This window comes from Delphinapterus leucas, chromosome 15, assembly GCF_059928025.1.
Source record: "Delphinapterus leucas isolate spDelLeu-1000000601 "Yukka" chromosome 15, BTC_Dleu_Yukka2, whole genome shotgun sequence".
NCBI classification, from domain to species: Eukaryota; Metazoa; Chordata; class Mammalia; order Artiodactyla; family Monodontidae; genus Delphinapterus; species Delphinapterus leucas.
In genome coordinates this window covers 39,626,934-39,646,179 of record NC_143143.1, presented here as the reverse complement: position 1 = coordinate 39,646,179, position 19,246 = coordinate 39,626,934, and the positions used below count along the sequence as shown (strand labels likewise).

Here is a 19,246-nt window from a genome sequence, read left to right as displayed (position 1 = left end):
TGTGAGGGCAAGTTCTCGGTCGCCTACGGTGAAGCCTGACGAAAGGAGCTCGAGTCGGGTACCAGTCTCCGGGCCAAGCGCAGGGGCGGGGCTAGTTGCTAGGAGGCCGGGCTCCTGCCAATCACCTGCCCGACTCTCAGGTGGCGGGGCGCGGCTCGCAGCGTCTTTGGTAACCCGGACCTCTGTGAAGGAGAGAACGAAGGGCAGTGAGCGGTGGGCTGCCTGCGTGGGGGACTGCGGAGGTACTCCGGGGTTCCCAATCAGGTCCCGGTGGCCGGAGGAGAAGGAGGAGGACGGCAGCCCTCACTCCTGCTGAGAGGTAGAGGACGTCCTTGGGTGCACCTGAAGGACGGGGACAAGGACCAGGCGCGGTTCCTGATGCGGGCGGTGAGGGGGCAGTCTGGATGGAGGGGTTGCGGGGTAGGGGATGCTGTTGACGCCACACTGACATTTGGGTCTAACGGATCGGTCTACTGATTGATCCTCTTCGCTCGGGGCCCACTGGCCTACCCACTGGCAGTCTTCCAAGGGCAGCTCCTAGTCGCCGCATGAATTATTCCCTCCCCAAATGTTTTTATTTTGAACTAGCTTTTAACTGTTTTTATTTTAACTGTCTCTCACTTAAATGAAAGTGTGAGGATGGGCAAGCTCCAGAGTACATCCCTTCTGTAGGGGCCATTGCTCCACTATCTATATCTGTATCTGCAATTTAACTTCTTACCCTCCGACCTGGAACTGTCCAACCAGGCATTAAGTTCACTGCTTAAGTTTAGTTATCCCACCTTTGGGTTATATTCTGTGACAAACCTCAAACCACAGAGATGTTCAGGGCAACATTATTTATTTTAAATTTTTTTTTTTTTTTTTGGTCGTGCCTCAGACTTGTGGGATCTTAGTTCCCCGACTGGGGATGGAACCTGGGCCCCCTGCAGTGAAAGCGTGGAGTCCTAACCACTAGACCGCCAGGGAATTCCCAGGGTAACGTTATTTAGAATAGCAAAACCCAAAACTAAAAAGAAACTAGTAAATGCCTAAATGTCCAATCACAAATTGATAACTAAGATTATATAAGTACTTGGAAAATTGTAAATAATAGTGGAGGGTGCAAGAAGTGCACTATAAAATTCGAGTTTTAATATAGATTTTAGTTGAGTAAAACCTATGCATCCATTATCATTGAAATTTGAACAGACCATTGGAGATGTAAATGGTTGCTGTATTAAGGTGTGGGTTTTTTTCCCCCTGAATCCTTTATGTATTAATAATTATGAGCCCCCCCCAAGAAAAAGATCCCTAAGGTCTCCATACTTGTACTTAATTATTTATAAATACAGTAGATGGAGTGGGAGACTTTTGTGTTTTTTTGCTCACTGTTTATATCCATGCTAGCTTTCTTCCGGCTGAGGCGTGATCCTCTGCCATCCTTCTAAAGTTTCTTTTGCAGCTTTCACGTGCAAGAACCAATTGGTGACAACTGCAGGGCTTTGAACCTGGAGCTCTCCCAAAGGAGTTGGCTCTAAATTAACATTTCATGCTACATACAGAGTTACTTCTGTTCCTCTTGTGTGCTGACTTGCCTGAAACCAAGAGAGGTGGCAGAAAAATGTGGTAATGATCCAGGGGTTGCTCAGGTCAGATCATCAGTGATGGTCTCTGCTCTGATGAGTTCACTTAATTTGTCCCTTTTAAAAGAATTTTGTGCTCCCATCCCATACATTCATGCTTTTTCCCCCAAAGTGAGGTAAATATTTAGATAATCAAAACCCCACACAAGATCTCAACAGCAAAACTACAGCTGAAACAATAATTATTTCAATTAAAAATGATATTTGTGGGCTTCCCTGGTGGCGCAGTGGTTGAGAGTCCGCCTGCCGATGCAGGGGACACGGGTTTGTGACCCGGTCCGGGAAGATCCCACATGCCGCGGAGCAGCTGGGCCTGTGAGCCATGGCCGCTGAGCCTGCGCATCCGGAGCCTGTGCTCCGCCACGGGAGAAGCCACAACAGTGAGAGAGGCCCGCGTACCGCAAAAAAAAAAAAGATATTTGTATTAACGCAACATTGTAAATCAACTATACTTCAATTTAAAAAAGACAAAAAAAACACAAAGAACTGAGATGAGTCTCCCAAAAAATAAAAAATATAAACGATATTTGTAGATAATGGATTAACAGTATTCTCTTTAGTTTTTACTGGTCTCACTGTATTTGAACGAGGTGCTTCTCTTCAGTGTTTGTGTTCAAATATAGGTGCCCATTGGAATTTATTTTCATCCACTGTTTTTTAATGTAAGGAGGGGAAATGACGGCTGGTTCAGTGTGTGTCCCTCAAATCATTCCCCTGCGGGTGCCTCAGCCTGGAAAAGCCAACCATGAAATTGATAACAATACGCTTTTGGAAATGAAATCAGGTAAGAATCAAATATACTTGAAATCATTTAAAATAACACTGCCATATTCTTTATATTCATCTGGTTGTTGATTTATCTCTTTACATGTTTTCTATAATCAGGATCTTGGGAAGTTTGTAAAACTTCCAAAATTTGAAACAATGGTGGTTTATAGAGTGGTATTTATACAGATTAAAACTCTTGCCGACCTTCCATTTGTGTGGGTAATAGTTGTAGCAATGCCTTGACTCACCTTAGCCAAGGGAGGATTTCCTGATGCTTCCCCAGACTTTCCCAGGATTCTCATTATTTTTCTGGGATTTCAGTTTGACCTGCTAACACAGGCTTCCCAGTCAGACAGGTTGGAGAGTGAATCCTGGCTTTGAGAACTTCTGGTGACCTTCAATACATTGCTGTGCCTTTATAAGTCTCAGCTTCCTCACTGTAAGAGAGTGATAGTATTATCTACTGTTTACAGCCATTGTGAGGTTTAATGAATCGATATGTGATGTGAGGGGCACAGGGTCTGTCACACGGTAATGCCAAAAGAAATCTTAGCTATTTCTGCAGAAATAAAGCAGTGAATGCATTTCCTATTAATGCCAGGAATACACACACACACACACACACATACACATATACATATATAATTAACATAAGGAGAAGGAAAAGTTTTATAGGTAGAACATATGAACAAATACTTGTTTAAAACAAACTCTGACTTGCAGCCACATGGATGGACCTAGAGATTATCATATTACATGAAGTAAGTCAGACAGAGAAAGACAGATATCATATGATATCACTTATATGTGGAATCTAAAAAAATGATATAGATGAACTTATTTACAAAACAGAAATAGGCACACAGACATAGAAAACAAACTTATGGTTACCGAAGGGGATAGCAGGAGGGGGGGAGATAAATTAGGAGTTTGGGATTAACGTATACATACTACTATATATAAAATACATAAACAAGATGGACCTTCTGTATAGCACAGGGAACTATACTCAGTATCTTGTAATAGTCTATAATGGAAATGAATCTGAAAAAGAAAAAAATAGTATACATATGTATAACTGAATCACTTTGCTGTATATGTGAAACTAATACAACATTGTAAATAAATTATACTTCGATTTAAAAAAACAGACTCTGAGACTTCAGTTATGTATTTTAATAACTAATGTGCATACAAACTATCTGTAATCGATGGCGTGACACCTGGGCTTCCTAGACTAAGAGTTCCAACTAAGAATATATTACGTTATACTGTATCTCCCTTTATTTTAAAAGCCAATATTATTTTCAAAAATTCTCAAACCAAAATACAAGTCTTAGTATATGTGCCCATAACCCTCAGGAGAAGTTGGGTGATTATTGACAAATGATGACAGGATATCCAAATTCTCTAATATTGAAAATGTCTAATAAATAAAAGATTCTACAATTCAATGACAAAAATAATAATAACCCAATAGTAAAATGGACAAAGGATGTGAAAGAACACTTTATAGGAAAGGAAATACAAATATCTTTTAAACATATGAGAATATGCTTCTACTCACCCCTTCACCAGCTTGCTGAGCAGACCTTTTCCCCTGCTTTTTTTTACTCCCTTACATTTAATCACCACTTAACAGATTATATGTAATTGTTTGTTTGTTTACTGCTTGTGTGTTTTTCCTAAAATGGAAGCTCTATGACAGCGGGGACTTTGGTCATTGGTGTATCCCCAGTGTCTGGCACGTAATAGGTACTTGGTAATTATTTGTTGAATGAATGAGTGAATCTTACTCAAAATGTAAGGAATGTGAGTTAAAAGTATGAGATACTTTTCTTTTAACCTAGGAAAATATAAAAGAAATATTGGCAAAACTAAAAGAAAAAATGGTCACACACAATATGGCTGAGATTGTGGGTAAACACGCACTTCCGTGCCTTGCTGATAGCAATGTGAATTGTTTCACTGTCCGTGGAGGGAAGTTTGGCACCGTTAACCAAAATTAAAAGTGCCCATAGCTTTTGACTCAACAGTACGAGTTCTACACATTTTACAGATGTACTTATAAAAAGAACTCTTTATAGGGTTATTCATTACAATGCTTGTAATAGCAAAAGAAAAAGAAAAAGAAAGAAGGAAAAGGAAAGAAGACAGTTTAGATGTTCATCTGTAGGGATTGGCTGTTTGCCAATGATTCATCCACAGAAAGACAATACTGTGCAGCCATAATGAAGAATGGGGATGCTTTTATGTACCAATATAGGGCAATATCCAAGACAGATTGTTAAATGAAAAGAGAAATGTGTAGAACAGGGTATGATAAGCCACCATTTGTATATAAAGAGAGTGGGGAGCGCTTCCTGGGTGGCGCAGTGGTTGAGAGTCTGCTTGCCAATGCAGGGCACACGGGTTCGTGCCCCAGTCTGGGAGGATCCCACATGCTGTGGAGCGGCTGGGCCCGTGAGCCATGGCCGCTGGGCCTGCGCGTCTGGAGCCTGTGCTCTGCGGCGGGAGAGGCCACAGCAGTGAGAGGCCCGCATACAGCAAAAAAAAAAAAAAAAAAAGGGAGGGGGGAAAAATATGTACATATATGCTTGTATGGATGTAAACTATTTTTGGAAGGATAGCTGATATTATTGGTTGCCTTTGGGCAACTTATGTCAGGGGTGGGAGGGAGAGTTTTCATTGTATATCCTTTTTTGACCTTTTGAATCTTGGATCATATGTATTTTTTACCTTTACAAATGTTCTAAGAAATGTAGGAATCATTTACCTAGTCCAAATAAAATATAACAAAAGCATTTCTTAAGCAATGCTCCAAGAATGAAAAATTAGCCTCTGCTTTCTAAGTAGGCATTGCAGTTTTAAAATTCACCCCTGCTTGATTTGTATCATTGCTCTATTGGGGAGGCAAAATACCATAGTGGTTCAAGAGCATGGCCTATGGATCCAACCTCCCATAAGTCAAACCACAACTCTGCTGTTATTTAACAAGTTTCTTAACGTCTCTGGGACTCAGTTTCCTCATCTATAATGTGGGTATAAAGTAGGACCTATCTCATAAGGTTGTACTGATAAAATTAGCTAATTCATGTAAAGCACAGTGTGTGGCACAAAGAACTCAATTATTGTTAGTTATTGTTATTCATTTCTACAGTACATTAAAAAAAAACTCATTAAATAACTGACCCATAGGTGTTATTCAGGGACTTGCTACTTTAATGTTAATACCAGATATCCTCTTTTGGGTTTTTCAGACACCCCAGATGTCAATATATATTATACCCTGGATGGCAGCAAACCTGAATTCCTAAAGAAAATTGGTTATGGTGAAAACACTACGTTGAAGTATATGAAGCCTATTACTCTGCCTGATGGAAAAATACAAGTTAAAGCTATCGCAGTGTCTAAGTAAGTTAAGAGCATAATGATTAAGATAATTTGTATTTATTATGTTTTAATTTTATTAATTTCAATGAGAATCAGTTCTGGATTAGAAGTACACTAAAGAAAAAGTTGTCTTAATTTCAGCACATATCTGTAACTTTTTTGTTTTGTTTGTCCTCTGTTGAGTTATACTGTAAAGTACACAAATCGTAAGGGTACAGCTCAGTGAAGTGCTATGTATATTAATACTGTTTTTAGTTTGAAATCCACATTGGGATTTTGGGAAGGAAGAGCCTTTTCAGGGTTTGGGACCTCCAAAGAGATTCGCCTGGCTCTGAGGAGAATTCTGTTTTTAGTGAATGGTTCTTTTATTTCCCAGGACGTGGCCTACGACCACTGTGGTTCTCTTTCTGATTTTGTATTGACTTTATTGGCCTTCAAAGCTACTGTCATTTCAGTTTGTTAAACATTAGCTACTTCACTCTTTTCTTTGTCCTTTCTTTCCTAGTCAATGATTTTTATTTTTTCATTTTCAAATATAGAAACACCACTTAATTTGGTAAACTTCACTGTGGGTTGTAGAGAAGAAAACCCTCAAATGCTTTGCAGATTTGTGTGTCTGTGACAGAAGAATTATTTTGTGCAGCAAGACAGGTTTGGCCACATTTTTGGAAGACTTTTAAGCCCCAAACCAATACCTGGCTGGCCCAGTTAATTTAAACGAGACTCCAGGCTCCCCCTGCTGGCTGAACTACTGCGTGGCTTTTTGACAAGAGCTACAAGTTCTACACCAAAGATGATTGCTTAGGCATTAAAAAAAATTTTTTTTAATAATAAAAATAAAACCAAACAAAACAACCTCCTTACACATTATTATTCTTTACTAAAGATTGGAATCTGTGTCTTTTCCCACTTGCCAAACCATTTCTATTGAAACAAATCATCTCAATTGTTAAAAATGAATAAGCTAATTACTCTGGTGCCCAATGCTGCAAGGCAGCCCCTTTTTTTTTTTTTTGTGGTACGCGGGCCTCTCACTGTTGTGGCCTCACCCATTGCAGAGCACAGGCTCCGGACGCGCAGGCTCAGTGGCCATGGCTCATGGGCCCAGCTGTTCCACGGCATGTGGGATCTTCCGGGACTGGGGCACGAACACGTGTCCCCCGCATCGGCAGGCAGACTCTCAACCACTGCGCCACCTGGGAAGCCCCAAGGCAGGCCCCTTTATAAGCTGCAGGTGGTCATAAAGTGAAGTAGTAGTTAATGACTATGTAGTTCAAAGGAGTTAATAAAGCTTCCAAAAGAGTCTGAAAAATAAGGGCATTGTTAATGCCTCTCACCATCTTGCTCTGTGCCCACTAAGTGTCTGCTCTGAAAAACTGTTAGTATTTCAGATGCGCTCAGCTTAGGGAAAGTATCTATGCAAAAAATTTTTGAGTTTTCAAGGCAGAAAATTAGTGCTTCTATCCATTTGCGATAAAATAGTTCTTGAAAGGAAATGAATAAGAGCTTTGCCATACATGTGCTTTCATGTCCCCATATGTATGTCTATGACTTTCACATCAGAGAATGGTCTGGTAAGGAACACAGGTGGGCAGGAGGGGCCAGGGACTCGGGAACATCTCAGCAAAGGGGGAGGGTTTCAGGTTTGATGGTCTGTGTATTGATGGTCTAACCCAGGGTCTGCAAACTTTCTGACATCTGCCTTGATTCTTTAAAATCCTCCTTTGTGGTCAAGAGCTTCCTGTCTCTGATATCATCATTTTGTAGTGTTCTGGCAATGAACTTGCATGGTTCTCCTTTTTCTGTCAATGACCTTATATGGTGGCCAAGAAAAATCAAGCCTGGCTGAGGTAAAAGCTGCTTCAACTGAAGGTAGGTAACTGGGGGAGTCAGAGTCCCCTGAGAGCAACCATTTTTCTTCAGCAGAACCAAGAGGGACTTCACCGTTTGGCAGCAATGATTAATAAAGTAAACGTATCCGCAGGCTACCAGGGCATCCCACAGGCATCCATCTACCGCCCCTGGACCTAAAACCTTGCGTTTGCGTGGATGACAGATCCAACTGCCATCTCCAGAGGCAGCGACAAAGGCAAGAAGACGCTGCTTGGAGTGTGGGAAAGAGGATGGAGTTTGTTGACCTGCAGATCTGGATTTTAATCCCAGTTCTATTGCCTCCTCTTCGTGTGACCTTGGCTTAAGTTATGTGGCCTTTGGCATCTCAGTTTCTTCCTTTGTCACATGAGGTTAACAGGACGCCCTTGGAAGCCACTGTGAAGGGCAGAGGTGATACACTTGGGATCAGGCAGGTGGCAGCTGTAGTGATTGTCTTTCAAATTCTTAACGAAGGGCTAACAGATTGCTGTCATGTGACCCACCTCAGAAGGTCAGCCTCCTATTTGAAAAGTTCATGCCTGGGTGAATAAGCAGTTTCTATTCAACCCCTTCATGTTCCTAAACCAGAGGTTCTCAGTTGGGCATAATTTTGCTCCAAGGGGTCATTTAGCAACGTGGGGAAACATTTTGGTCATCACGCTGGAAACGGGAGTGTGTTAGTGGCATCTGGTGGGTGGAGGCCAAAGATGCCACTGAGCATTTTACAGTGCACAGGACAGCCCCACAGCAGTGATTACCCAGCCCCAAACATCAATAATTTCCAATAGGTTGAGAAAACCTGGCCTGGACAAGTTGCAGAATTCTTCCAGATCCAGTTTTTTTCACTCCCTTGCAATCATTCAAGTAATTATGGTGTTTTATGGAGAGGATAATAATCTTTACAGGGATAGAGCTATGAGTACTTTTTTTTTATGTCTAGTGTACCTTATATTGGTATTCCTAAAGATACATGTTTATGGCATCTGATTCCAATCCTAGCAAAAATTTATGTGTGTTCAAATGAGATTTGGGCTCTGAGTAGAATTCCTAGCTCCAACCCCAAACTTAAGCCTTTTTTGGATTACCATCAGAAAATCCTTCCACCTAGCAGGCAGTCTGAGCTGGTTTCTGGGTGACAAGGTCTATGGGTAGGAGCCCTGGCTGGGTCCCCAAGGAAAGGGCTAGCTAGGGTGGGGAGGCAACCTAGACCTTAAAAGGGGTAGAGCAAGTGGGTGGGAACCAGGCTTCTGCTCAGAGTAATGGGGCTGGTATGTGCACATTCAGGAAGCCTGGGCATTCGCCAGGATTTGAATGGTCCCTGGATGGAGACGTCTGTGAGGTCCAGGAAGTGTCTAACTAGGAGGACAGCTGTATCTTGGATGACAGACCATGGGCCAAAGATGAGCCTTCAGATGAGATGGATGTTGAGGTGAATGAGTTAAGCAGGCAGTTCATCTAAAAGACTGTCTCTATCTGCATCCACATATCCGCATCTGTAAATTTGGTTTTGTTATTAAATACAAAACAAAACATGCTTCCCCAAAGTTTAGCCACCCATGAGTCACTCCAACCAGTGAACATGCAAGTACCCACTGATCATGTTATTTCTTAAATATTGTCACTCACTGATAGGTAGTGGCCGTTTAGATCAATTGTGTATTTCTGAGAATTTTTTTCTCCTTCTAAAAATGTGGCTTACAACCTCTGCATTGCTTAGGGTTAAACATTTCTCAACTATTTTGGAACTGATGTATATTCATTTCTGAATGTTTACTTAAAGAATTTAAAGCATTTTGGGACACATATTTACTTGAAGCTTCAAGAATTTTAAGAAATATAAAAAACCGACATGTAAGAAATCTGAGAAATTGCAAAAGAAATGTTAATGAAACAGATAAAATAAATCGAAGGCCAATATGAAAATCAATGAGCAAAGCAGACAAAGAAACACCAAAGAGAGAAGGCAGCTGGCGATGTAAACAGTATTAAGTTCCTGGACCAATCAAACAGAACCACCTGTGTTCCAGCTGTGAGCTTTCAGTGCAAATTAGTGGGAGAGAGAGTTAAACATATCAAACAAATACACCAGAGTGTGGTCACCATGATGCGGCAGGGGCTGCTGGCTCTTCCCAATGTCTGTGTTTCTCTTCTTCAAGAATCATAGAGCCCATGATTTTTAGCCAGACATGTGTTTCCTAGAAGAAAGATATTTCCCAGTCCTCCTTGAAGCTAGCTGGAGCCATGTCACCTGGTGTGGCCAGTGGATGCATGTGGAAGTGATATGGCAACTTCTGGATTGTACCCTAAAGTAAGAGGTGGGCTGTGGTTCCTGCTGGCTGGAATGTGGCTGTGGTGGGCAGCCACGTTGGGTCAGAGGACACATGCAATGTCCTAGATGTGGTGGAGCAACATGGTGGAAACTTGACCCCAGACCCTGACACCATGGCTCCTCTGCACAGCTCTGGGTGGATTACAGCCCGTTGCTGCCCTCTTGTTTAAGCCACCGTTGTTTCAGTTCTGTGTTACAACAGCCAAGCCTGCATCCTAATACACTAGGGACACATCTCAAGCAAATACCTACAGAGAACATATTCAAGAGTACAGGTGATCAAAAAAGGCCGACAATATCAAGTGTTGGTGAGTGTGTGGAGAAACCGGAACTCTCAGATGATGCCGGTGGGAATGTAAGATGGAACAACCAAAGAGTTAAACCCACTGACCATATGACCCAGCAATTCTGCTCCTGTGTATCTATCCACACATGTGGCTAGACCGGGCCTTGTTCTTATTATGATTGCAAGAGGCCCTTAGCAATAATCATCAGGAAGATTTGAAAGAGATGAGGTTTATTACTTACAAGTCCTGGAAATTATGTGGCATACAGGGAGGTCACAGGTAGAGAGAGAGAGAGAGACAGAGGGAGAGACAGGGATGGAGGGAGGGAGTGAGGAAGGGAGAAATCACAGGCCAGAGGTTCTGCTTTTATTGGGGTTGAAGGAGGGGGCTAGGGTTCCACGGGCTCACTCTTTATTGGTGAATTTTAAACATAAGAGTGAGAATTTAAAGCGGGAAGAGAAAAAACAAGCAACCCAATTGGTCAGTCATTGAAACCAACCAAGATCTCTAAGATAAAGGAGCCTCCGTGGGGGGAGGTGGCCTGGATCTTTATCTAGTCCTGTGGTCGGCAGCGTGTCTACTCAAGATCGCCGCCTTTGAAGTGGATGCCTCAGCAAGCGAAGCTTAAGTCAGGCACTTGTTTGTTACAAACAAGAGAAAATCCAACCTCCAGGGCTTATACTACAAAGACTTATTTATATGTGAATGCTCATAGCAGCATTATTTATAATAATCCAAACGTTGGAAAAAATCCAAGTGACCGTCCACTTGGCAATGGATAAACAAACTATGGTACATCCATAAAATGGAATACTACTCAAGAATAAAGACGAATGAACTATTGATACATGCAACTACATGGGTGAACCTCAAAAAAAACAAAAGATGAATGAAAGCAGCCAGATATGTAAGACTATATTTGTATGATGACATTTATTTTGAATTTCTAGAAAAGGCAAAACTATGGAGACAGGAAGCAGATCAATGTTTGCCTGGAGTAAGAGGTGGAAGCAAGGAAGGACTACAAACAGGCACAAGGGAATTTTTTGGTGATGGAGCGTTCTAAAACTGGACTGCCGTGGGGGTTGCACGATTGTGTAAATTCAGGAAATATCGTCAAATTATATACTTAGAGCAGGTGAATTTTATGTGATGTACATTATACCTCAATAAAACTGTTTTAAAAACTAAAAAGTGTAGATGAGCTTCTGGTTCTGAGTTGAAATCACTGCCAGAGTTCAGTTCTGGGCCCTCTGCATTGCTTTCTCAGTGGACTCCTATTGCGTCCGAGAGGAACAAGATTCATTGTGAAATATTATGAATAAATTGAGAACTTGCTGGTATTTGAGGAATAACAGTTAAAATCTCCCAGGGCAGCATATATAGTGCTACCCACAACTGGGGTACGGAAAATCCCCATGACTCATATGGAATGAATGATACATAGGTAACCCCATTCTTTGTTTTAGAATAGGTTGAGACTTAACGTATGACATCTTTATGGTGAGTGCGATAGATGGTCCCCCAGAATGGCCCCCCATGAACCACGCCTCCCTCTGCTTGGACCTGGGCTGGCCCTGTGACTTACTTTTGACCAAGATAATGCACCAGACATGATGCTAAGGCCAGACCACAAGAAGTGTTGCAGTGTCTGCTCTGGTCTCTCGGAACATAAATGCTGGGGGAAGCCAGCCACCGTGTAGGGAGTCTGACCTCCCTGACATTTCTGTACTGTGAGGAAGCCCAAGTTCACCACCTGCAGAGGGAGATGGACAGAGAGAGAAGCAGAGAGCTGAATGGCCAGCCCAGGCCAGACTTGGAACATGAGGGGAGAGATCATTTTGGACCTCCGGCTGAGTTGGTCTTTGAATCGACTCCGGCTGACACCTGACTGCAGCCACACGAGAGATGGCAACCGGGAGCACAGATGGTGAACCCACAGCTTTGTGTTCTAAGACATTATGTTTTGGGGCAGTTTGTTGCATAGCAAGAGATAACCCGAATATGAATAAGGTAGGGAAATATTATAGAAGCTGTATTTTGGTTTCTCCAAATTTAAAATAGAATAAATTTAGTCTCTAGACTAAGGGGCTTTATAGAGTCATCTTAATTGCTAGGCACCTTGTCTTTGAATCTTTGTGTAACACGCAGACCTTTTCTGTTCTGAATAATGTTCAGAGACTGCAGACAGAGTGCCATGGTAACAAAGGTGTTTCAGGTGGACTATGTACTGCCAGATGCAGTCCCTTCAGAAGACGACGTGGAAAATGTTCTCAAAGACCCTCCAGAGCAGGTACGTAATGACACTCTAAGGCATTTGGATCCTCACCGCATTCTCAACTCCCATTCTCAGTGGTCGCATCTTCCCCTTCCTTTACCACCACAGTCATTCTGCCCATTTTCAGGTCCTTATAGTTGGGGTCAGTATCAACCATTGCAAAGTATCTTTGCTGATTTCCCACCCTTTGGCCAGTCCCTCCTCCACCCTGCCCACTGGAGATTCCTAGCAAGCATCCTTGTCTCCTGTGTCCTTACCTGTCGAAGAAAGCAGGACCCTTTAGCCTGGCATCCTAAGAAGCAGTTTCTGTCCTCAGTCATTCTTTGCCTTGTGACTCCCCTGTTTATATTCCAGCCAAACTAAACTGGGCGTCAGTGCTCCGTCTCTGCTCCCCTAGCACCAGGTCTTCTCCTTTTATAAAATGCTTTGATGCTGTGAATACTTTGCTCCCTGTCTGTCTCCCCCATGCACTGTAGGCTCCCAGGTGTCAGAGAGCATGTCTGCCATACTCAGCATCTTGCACGGGGGCAGGTAGGAGAGGGCAGAGGGTGTATATTTGTTGACTAGATGCATCAGACTAGTAGAAGCCCTCAGTGGGCATGGCCTTCAATTATGTTGAAACCTTCATTGCCAAATAGCTGCAAAGCCTCATCTCTTTGGAGAATGAACTAGACCTGTCTTGAAAGGATGTTTGGGTTCTCGGCATCAGTGAGATAGATCCCAGGGTCAGAGGATGTGCCAGCCCACGACAAGGCAACCAACCAAAAAGTCTCAGTCATGGAGGTCTCGCTGGGGGTGACGGGAAGCTTTTTGGGAGTCCCTTCAGTCTAATGATTGACCAGAGGCCAGAGAGGAGGCTGTGGGAGCAGAGCAGTGGTACAGGTGTCGTGTGGGGCCCACGTGTGGTCAGGGGTCTACACTGGGCAGGGGCTGAACCCACGTGTAGCAGCAGGTGCTCAGGCTTCAACCAAGCACGAAGGACTGAGCCCAAGGAGAAGGAAGTCCAGAGAGAAGCGTGTTTATGTTTCAGGGCCACGTGTGGGCAGGTAGTGGACAGAAGTACTGTCTTGGCCTGACCCCAACCTGTCTTTGCCCCTGGGTCTGGTGGTCCCTCTGTTACTGCTCTGACTCCCATGATGGTGACATCCTGCCTGTATATGCTGCCACCTGCTTCTGGTCTTGGCCACTCAAACTGGTGGGGCTTCCCAAGCAGACAAGCTGCCCACCAAGCAGCCCAGGTTCAAAGCTGTGTGTTTCCAGGGAAAGGTGAGACAGAGGTCACTTTATGAAAACGACTGTAAACCCTTTCCAGTGAGAAGTGCAGGCTATGTCACTGTCTCTACCATGGAACTTTTAATTTTCATATCTAAATGGGCAGAATCAAGGGATTGATATGCAATCTCTTCCCTCCTAGGAACTGAAAAATGGATTTATTGAATCAAAAGGGAGGAAGAAATATAAGAATGTTGAAAATAAACTGGGTTGGAATGTTAACCTTGGAAAATTTCCAGGTATGACGTGACAGGACGAAGATAAGATTTAATATTCTAAACCACCAAACAGGTTCAGTGCTTGTGTTCTTGTCTGCAGAAGGGTTGGATAAGAAGCACTGGAACAATAAAGTAAGCTGTAATTTGACTTTTAATGCTGTCCTAGCCAACAGCTTAAGACCATGAAGGGTAGTGCAGCTGTCCAGCAGAGTCAGATTTATCGATTCATTGCAACGTGGGAGACCACACACCAGAGGAACCATGGGATCTCATCAACCAAAGCATAGATAACAGTTATAGGGGGAAGGGTGGAGTTAGGACGAAATTTAAATGAAAGAAGAGTTTTGATAGGCTCAAGCGAAGCAGGGCTCGGTGTGAAATGGTCCTGATGTATACCTCATGAGGTATGAGGTATGGACCCGAGAAGGGGACCGGGGTTCTGTTACCTTGGAACCAACAAAGATAAATGTGGAATGTTGTGTTCAGAAACCTTTCTCTGAAGCTCTGCACCAGGGTTGGAAATTGAAGCTGCCTCTCTATGTCAAAGTGACTTGGGTCCTCCAGGCAAGAGTTGGATGTTTCATTCTTACTGATAAGATTTCAAATAGCAAAAATTCTGATAATCTGATTTTAGGGAACAAGGTTTCTTGGCAAGTAAGAAACAGTAGTCGCTCAAAGTGGGGGCTGTTACGACATGTTACAGCTGCAGTGTGTCCTTGGGACACATGATGTTTCCTGCTAACCTTGCAACTGGATTTATCCATTTTCCCAGCCTGGTGTGGAATGTTGTGGAATGTCGCAGGGCAGATTTTAATTTTCTCAGTCTGGGCTAATTCTTTTCTTTATTGCTATTAATTTAACTGAGTGGGAGCTTCTTTGTATAATTCTACTTTAGAGAAAAAATGTGATAACAGTGGTCCCTTATTAAAAGGCTCCTAACTATGAAGACACAGTTGCATGAATGCATATATAATTATAGATATTCACAGAATGATGTTTTTGATATAATCGTAGACGTGGGTGAAAGAACTGACCCTAAAACTTTGAAAGATCTTCGGTTCTCAGAAAGCCCACGGGAAACCCCAGCTTTCCGTGAAGAATCAGGCTCTCGACCAGCCACCCAGCAGCCCCAGGTAACTTCTAAAGACAATCTTTAGGGTACTAAATTCCTACTGTGGTTTTTTTTTAAATGAATGAATTAGTTTATTTTTGGCTGCGTTGGGTCTTTGTTGCTGCGCGCGGGCTTTCTCTAGTTGTGGCGAGCAGGGGCTACTCTTCATTGCGGTGCCTGATTTTCTCATTGTAGTGGCTTCTCTTGTTGCAGAGCACAGGCTCTAGGCACGCGGGCTTCAGTAGTTGTGGCACGTGGGCTCAGTAGTTGTGGCTCGTGGGCTCTAGAGCACAGGCTCAGTAGTTGTGGCGCACAGGCTTAGTTGCTCTGCGGCATGTGGGATCTTCCCGGACCAGGGCTCGAACCCGTGTCCCCTGCATTGGCAGGCAGATTCTTAACCACTGCGCCACCAGGGAAGCCCCCCCTACTGTGTTTTTAATGCTTCCCATGAAATACTTTAAGGAAGTATCCCTGCCTTGTCACCACATGCCAGGCAGTGTTCCGAAGCTGGGAATACCTGGTTGAACAAGAAAGGCCCCTGTACTCATGGAGCTCACATTTTATCGGGGGTGGGGGCAGGCAGATAATAAACATGTGAATAATCGAACAAAAAATTAAGAATAGTGATGTGTCATGAAAAAGGTAGAGCTGAGTAATGGGATGGAGCAGTGGTTCTCCAAGTGTGGTCCCCAGGCTGATACCGTCAGCATCACGTGGGAGCTCATCAGAAATGCAGGCCCTCAGGCCCCACCCCAGACCTACGGAGTCAGGGCCTCTGGGGATGGGCCCGATCATCTGTTTTAATTGGCCCTTCTTCTGAGATACACTCAAATTTGAGAACCCCTGGGACAGAGAGTGAACATGGAGGAAGAACAGTGTTCTAATTCAAGGGGATAAGAGAGGACCCCCCCCAGAAAGGTGACATTTTAATTGAATCTTCAAGATGAGCAGAAGCCAGCCCTGCAAAGGTCTTGGCAGAGTAACGTCAAGTTCATCAAAGTGAGGGATCACAGGGAGGCGGTGAGGATGGAGCGTGGGGAGCGGGGTGGGAGATGAGGTGTGGGGGGCCAGCGGGGCCGCAGCTCAGAGCACTGTGCTGCTCCCACGTGGCTGCCCCTCAGAGTCGCCTGAGGCCCTTCAAACCACAGCCTCAGAAATTCTGCCTTCGTTGGTCTGGTGTCAGGTTTGGGCATGGTTTTATCTTTTTAAAATTCACCCATAAGTGATTCTAATTGGCAGGCTTGGGTGGGAATCCCAGATACTGGGATGAGTCCCATTGTGAGAAGTTTGGATTTTCTTCTGATTGTAAAGGGAAACCATTTGGAGGGTAAGGCACAATCTCATTGACATTTACAAGTTTTCTCTCGGGCCACGGTGTGGAGAGTAGGCTGTACAGGCATGAGAGGAATATCGCTTATGAGGCTTTTTGCTCCACGTGAGAGGTGATGGCAGCTTGTGCCCAGGTTGTGGAAGTGCTGAGACAGGAGGCGGCGTTCTGAAGGTCGGGCCGGAGGGTTTGGCTGCGAGATCAGGCAGATGGGATCAGGGAAAGGGAGGAGCCAAGGATGGCTCTCAGGGTTCTGGCCTGAGCGTCTGGAGATGATGGTATTAGCGTCTGGAGATGATGGTACCATTCGTTGGGATGAGGAAGACCAGGGAGGAGCAGGTGCTTGGGACGCATCAGACGTCCAAGTGGAGGTGTTAAGTAGACTGTTGGATATGCAGCTTCAAACTCAGGGGGAGGGTCAGGGCTGGAGATATATATTTAGAAATGTTCAATATCTATTGTAGACGGTATTTAAAGCTTGGGGCTAAGTGAGATCACCTGCCGGGGTGCACAGAAAGTGAAGAGAAGATGGCACAGACAAAATTCTTGACTTAGAGGTTGAACAGAGGAGGAAGAGCCTAAGAAGAAAGCAAAAAAAAAAAAAAAAAAAAATGTGGTGCCGTAGAAGCCAAGAAAAGAAAGGGTTTCAAGGAGGAGGCAGTGGTCATCTATGCGAATGTGACTGTGCATTCGAATTAGGCAAAGATGGGGACTTGCCCATTGGATCTGACAAGATAGAGGTGGTTTACAACCTCAGTAAAAGCCACATTAATATGTTCTTACTGTGTAACACAAGAAAGATGCCCTTATACTAGTTGTCTTCTACAACTACTATAGCACTTTGATTTTTCAGTGTTTATAAGATTCCATTTAGACTTTTGGCATCTGAGGGCACCCCAGGACACTTTGCTCTCTTCCTCCAATTCTGAGCGCCAGGTAGAGCCTTCCTGGAGTCACATTTTCTATCCAACCACAACTGCTTCTTGTGTGCCCATGATTCAAGGCTGCTCACATTAATCATCAAGTATAAGGGAGGTCAGAAGCATGAGTCCCAAACCTGGCTGCCCATCACAGCCACCTGGGGGGAATTTTAAGTATGTATACAGATTGCCAGCTACCTGCTCTTGCAGTGCTTCTAGGTAGTCTAAGTCCATAAGCCTGAGACGGAGGCTGTGGAAGACTGATGGTCAACCCAATCTGAGAACCACCGGCCTGGAAGACCAATTATCCTGATCCCGAGGTCCACCTCCTTCCTTCCTTTCCAGTCTCCAGTGCTGCGGTATAACTCAGCCTGACCTCCTGGGTTCTTTCATCTGCCCACCCACTGTATTTTCTGGAGGACCCCAAAGCCCAGGCCAGAGGACTACAGACCTAGTAAGGCCTGCCTGTAAACCCCACTAAACAAAAGGATAGCCATGCCTGCAATAGAAGATTGCCCTTCCCAGTCTTCTGGGAAGAATGCTGACCTGGTTTCCAAATGGACTAGTGAGCACACACGACTCCTACGAGCAGTGCTTGCCACTGTAGCCCAAAGAAGAATACCGCTTGTGAGATGGAACAACATCATTTTGAAGAATGAATGGTATATGACAAAACATCTTCATGACTATTTTCCGAAAAACAGTCTTATGTGTCCGTAATTATTGGTAATGTGTCTAGAAAGAATTACTTCCTTTGTGCATGAGTATTTGGATTTCCTTGCCCACCTAGTAATTGAAAAGATAGAATAGATAGAATAAAGATCCCAAGATTCAGATTTCCCAAAAAATAGGAACATGGGGACACATTTGGGGAATTTGACTAGAGTTCAAAGGACAAAGGAGGCCAGAAAAGGACCACAAAACTTTTATCTTCCGCTCTTTTTCTTCATATGGTAAGAGATTCTTCTCAATATTCTAGCTCAGTCCTAACTGAAGCTTACTTCAGCAAACATCAGCGTTAAGGATGCTCGTGGTTGTTACAACAGGTCAATCACCAGGGAGACAGTTGTCTCTGAGCCGAGCCTCTGGCCGGGGGGGTGCCAGGGGGCGCCATCAGGGATGAGGTCACCATCGGGGCGAGGCAGCCAAGTAGCCGTGCGTTACAGCCTGGGCAGAAGGTAGATGACAGCTGACGCCTGGCTTTAGTGTCAGGGCCCAGAGCTGTGGGTTCTCTGGAACCCATACGTGGAGTGAAAGTCCAGCTGGCCACTGACGAGAAGGCCAGCAGGCTCAGCGCTGCCACATCCGAGGAATTTGCAAGAGAAACCCACTCCTGCACCTTTCTGTGTTATAACAGAATTTAAAATTTTAACAATCAAATTAAATTTTTTAAAGACACTTCTATCTCTTTTTTTAAAATAAATTTATTTATTTAATTTATTTATTTATGGCTGCGTTGGGTCCTTGTTGCTGCGCACAGGCTTTCTCTAGTTGCGGCGAGTGGGGGCTACTCTTGGTTGCGGTGCGTGGGCTTCTCATTGCGGTGGCTTCTCTTGTTGCGGAGCACGGGCTCTAGGCGTGCTGGCTTCAGGAGAGAGTCCAGATTAAGGGAGACAGAAAAGACATGACCACTAAGAGCAAAGTGTGATACTGGACTAGACCCTAGTCCAGGAGGAAATTATAGCTGGGAAGGCCATTGCCGGCACGACTAACGGAATGTGAACAAAGATATGTGGATTAGATGCTAGTATTGTATCACTGCTGACTTTTCTGGTTTTGATGTTTGCACTGTTGTGTAGGAGGACGCCCCTGTTCTTGGGAAATGCTGTAGTGTTTGTGGGGGCGA

General features: G+C 44.0%; 1 protein-coding gene across 1 annotated transcript in view; it reads left to right on the top strand.

The window, feature by feature from the left end:
* The first annotated feature begins 393 nt into the window (after positions 1 to 393).
* DZANK1 (double zinc ribbon and ankyrin repeat domains 1) overlaps positions 394 to 19,246 on the top strand; it is a 76,273-nt gene continuing 57,420 nt past the window's right edge. Inside the window, exons 1-5 of the mRNA XM_022594246.3 lie at positions 394 to 2,409; positions 5,654 to 5,807; positions 12,453 to 12,567; positions 13,967 to 14,063; positions 15,057 to 15,175. Of these exons, the coding sequence (XP_022449954.1) occupies positions 2,301 to 2,409; positions 5,654 to 5,807; positions 12,453 to 12,567; positions 13,967 to 14,063; positions 15,057 to 15,175 (594 nt within the window). The 5' untranslated portion in view covers positions 394 to 2,300. The remainder of the gene's footprint in view (positions 2,410 to 5,653; positions 5,808 to 12,452; positions 12,568 to 13,966; positions 14,064 to 15,056; positions 15,176 to 19,246) is intronic.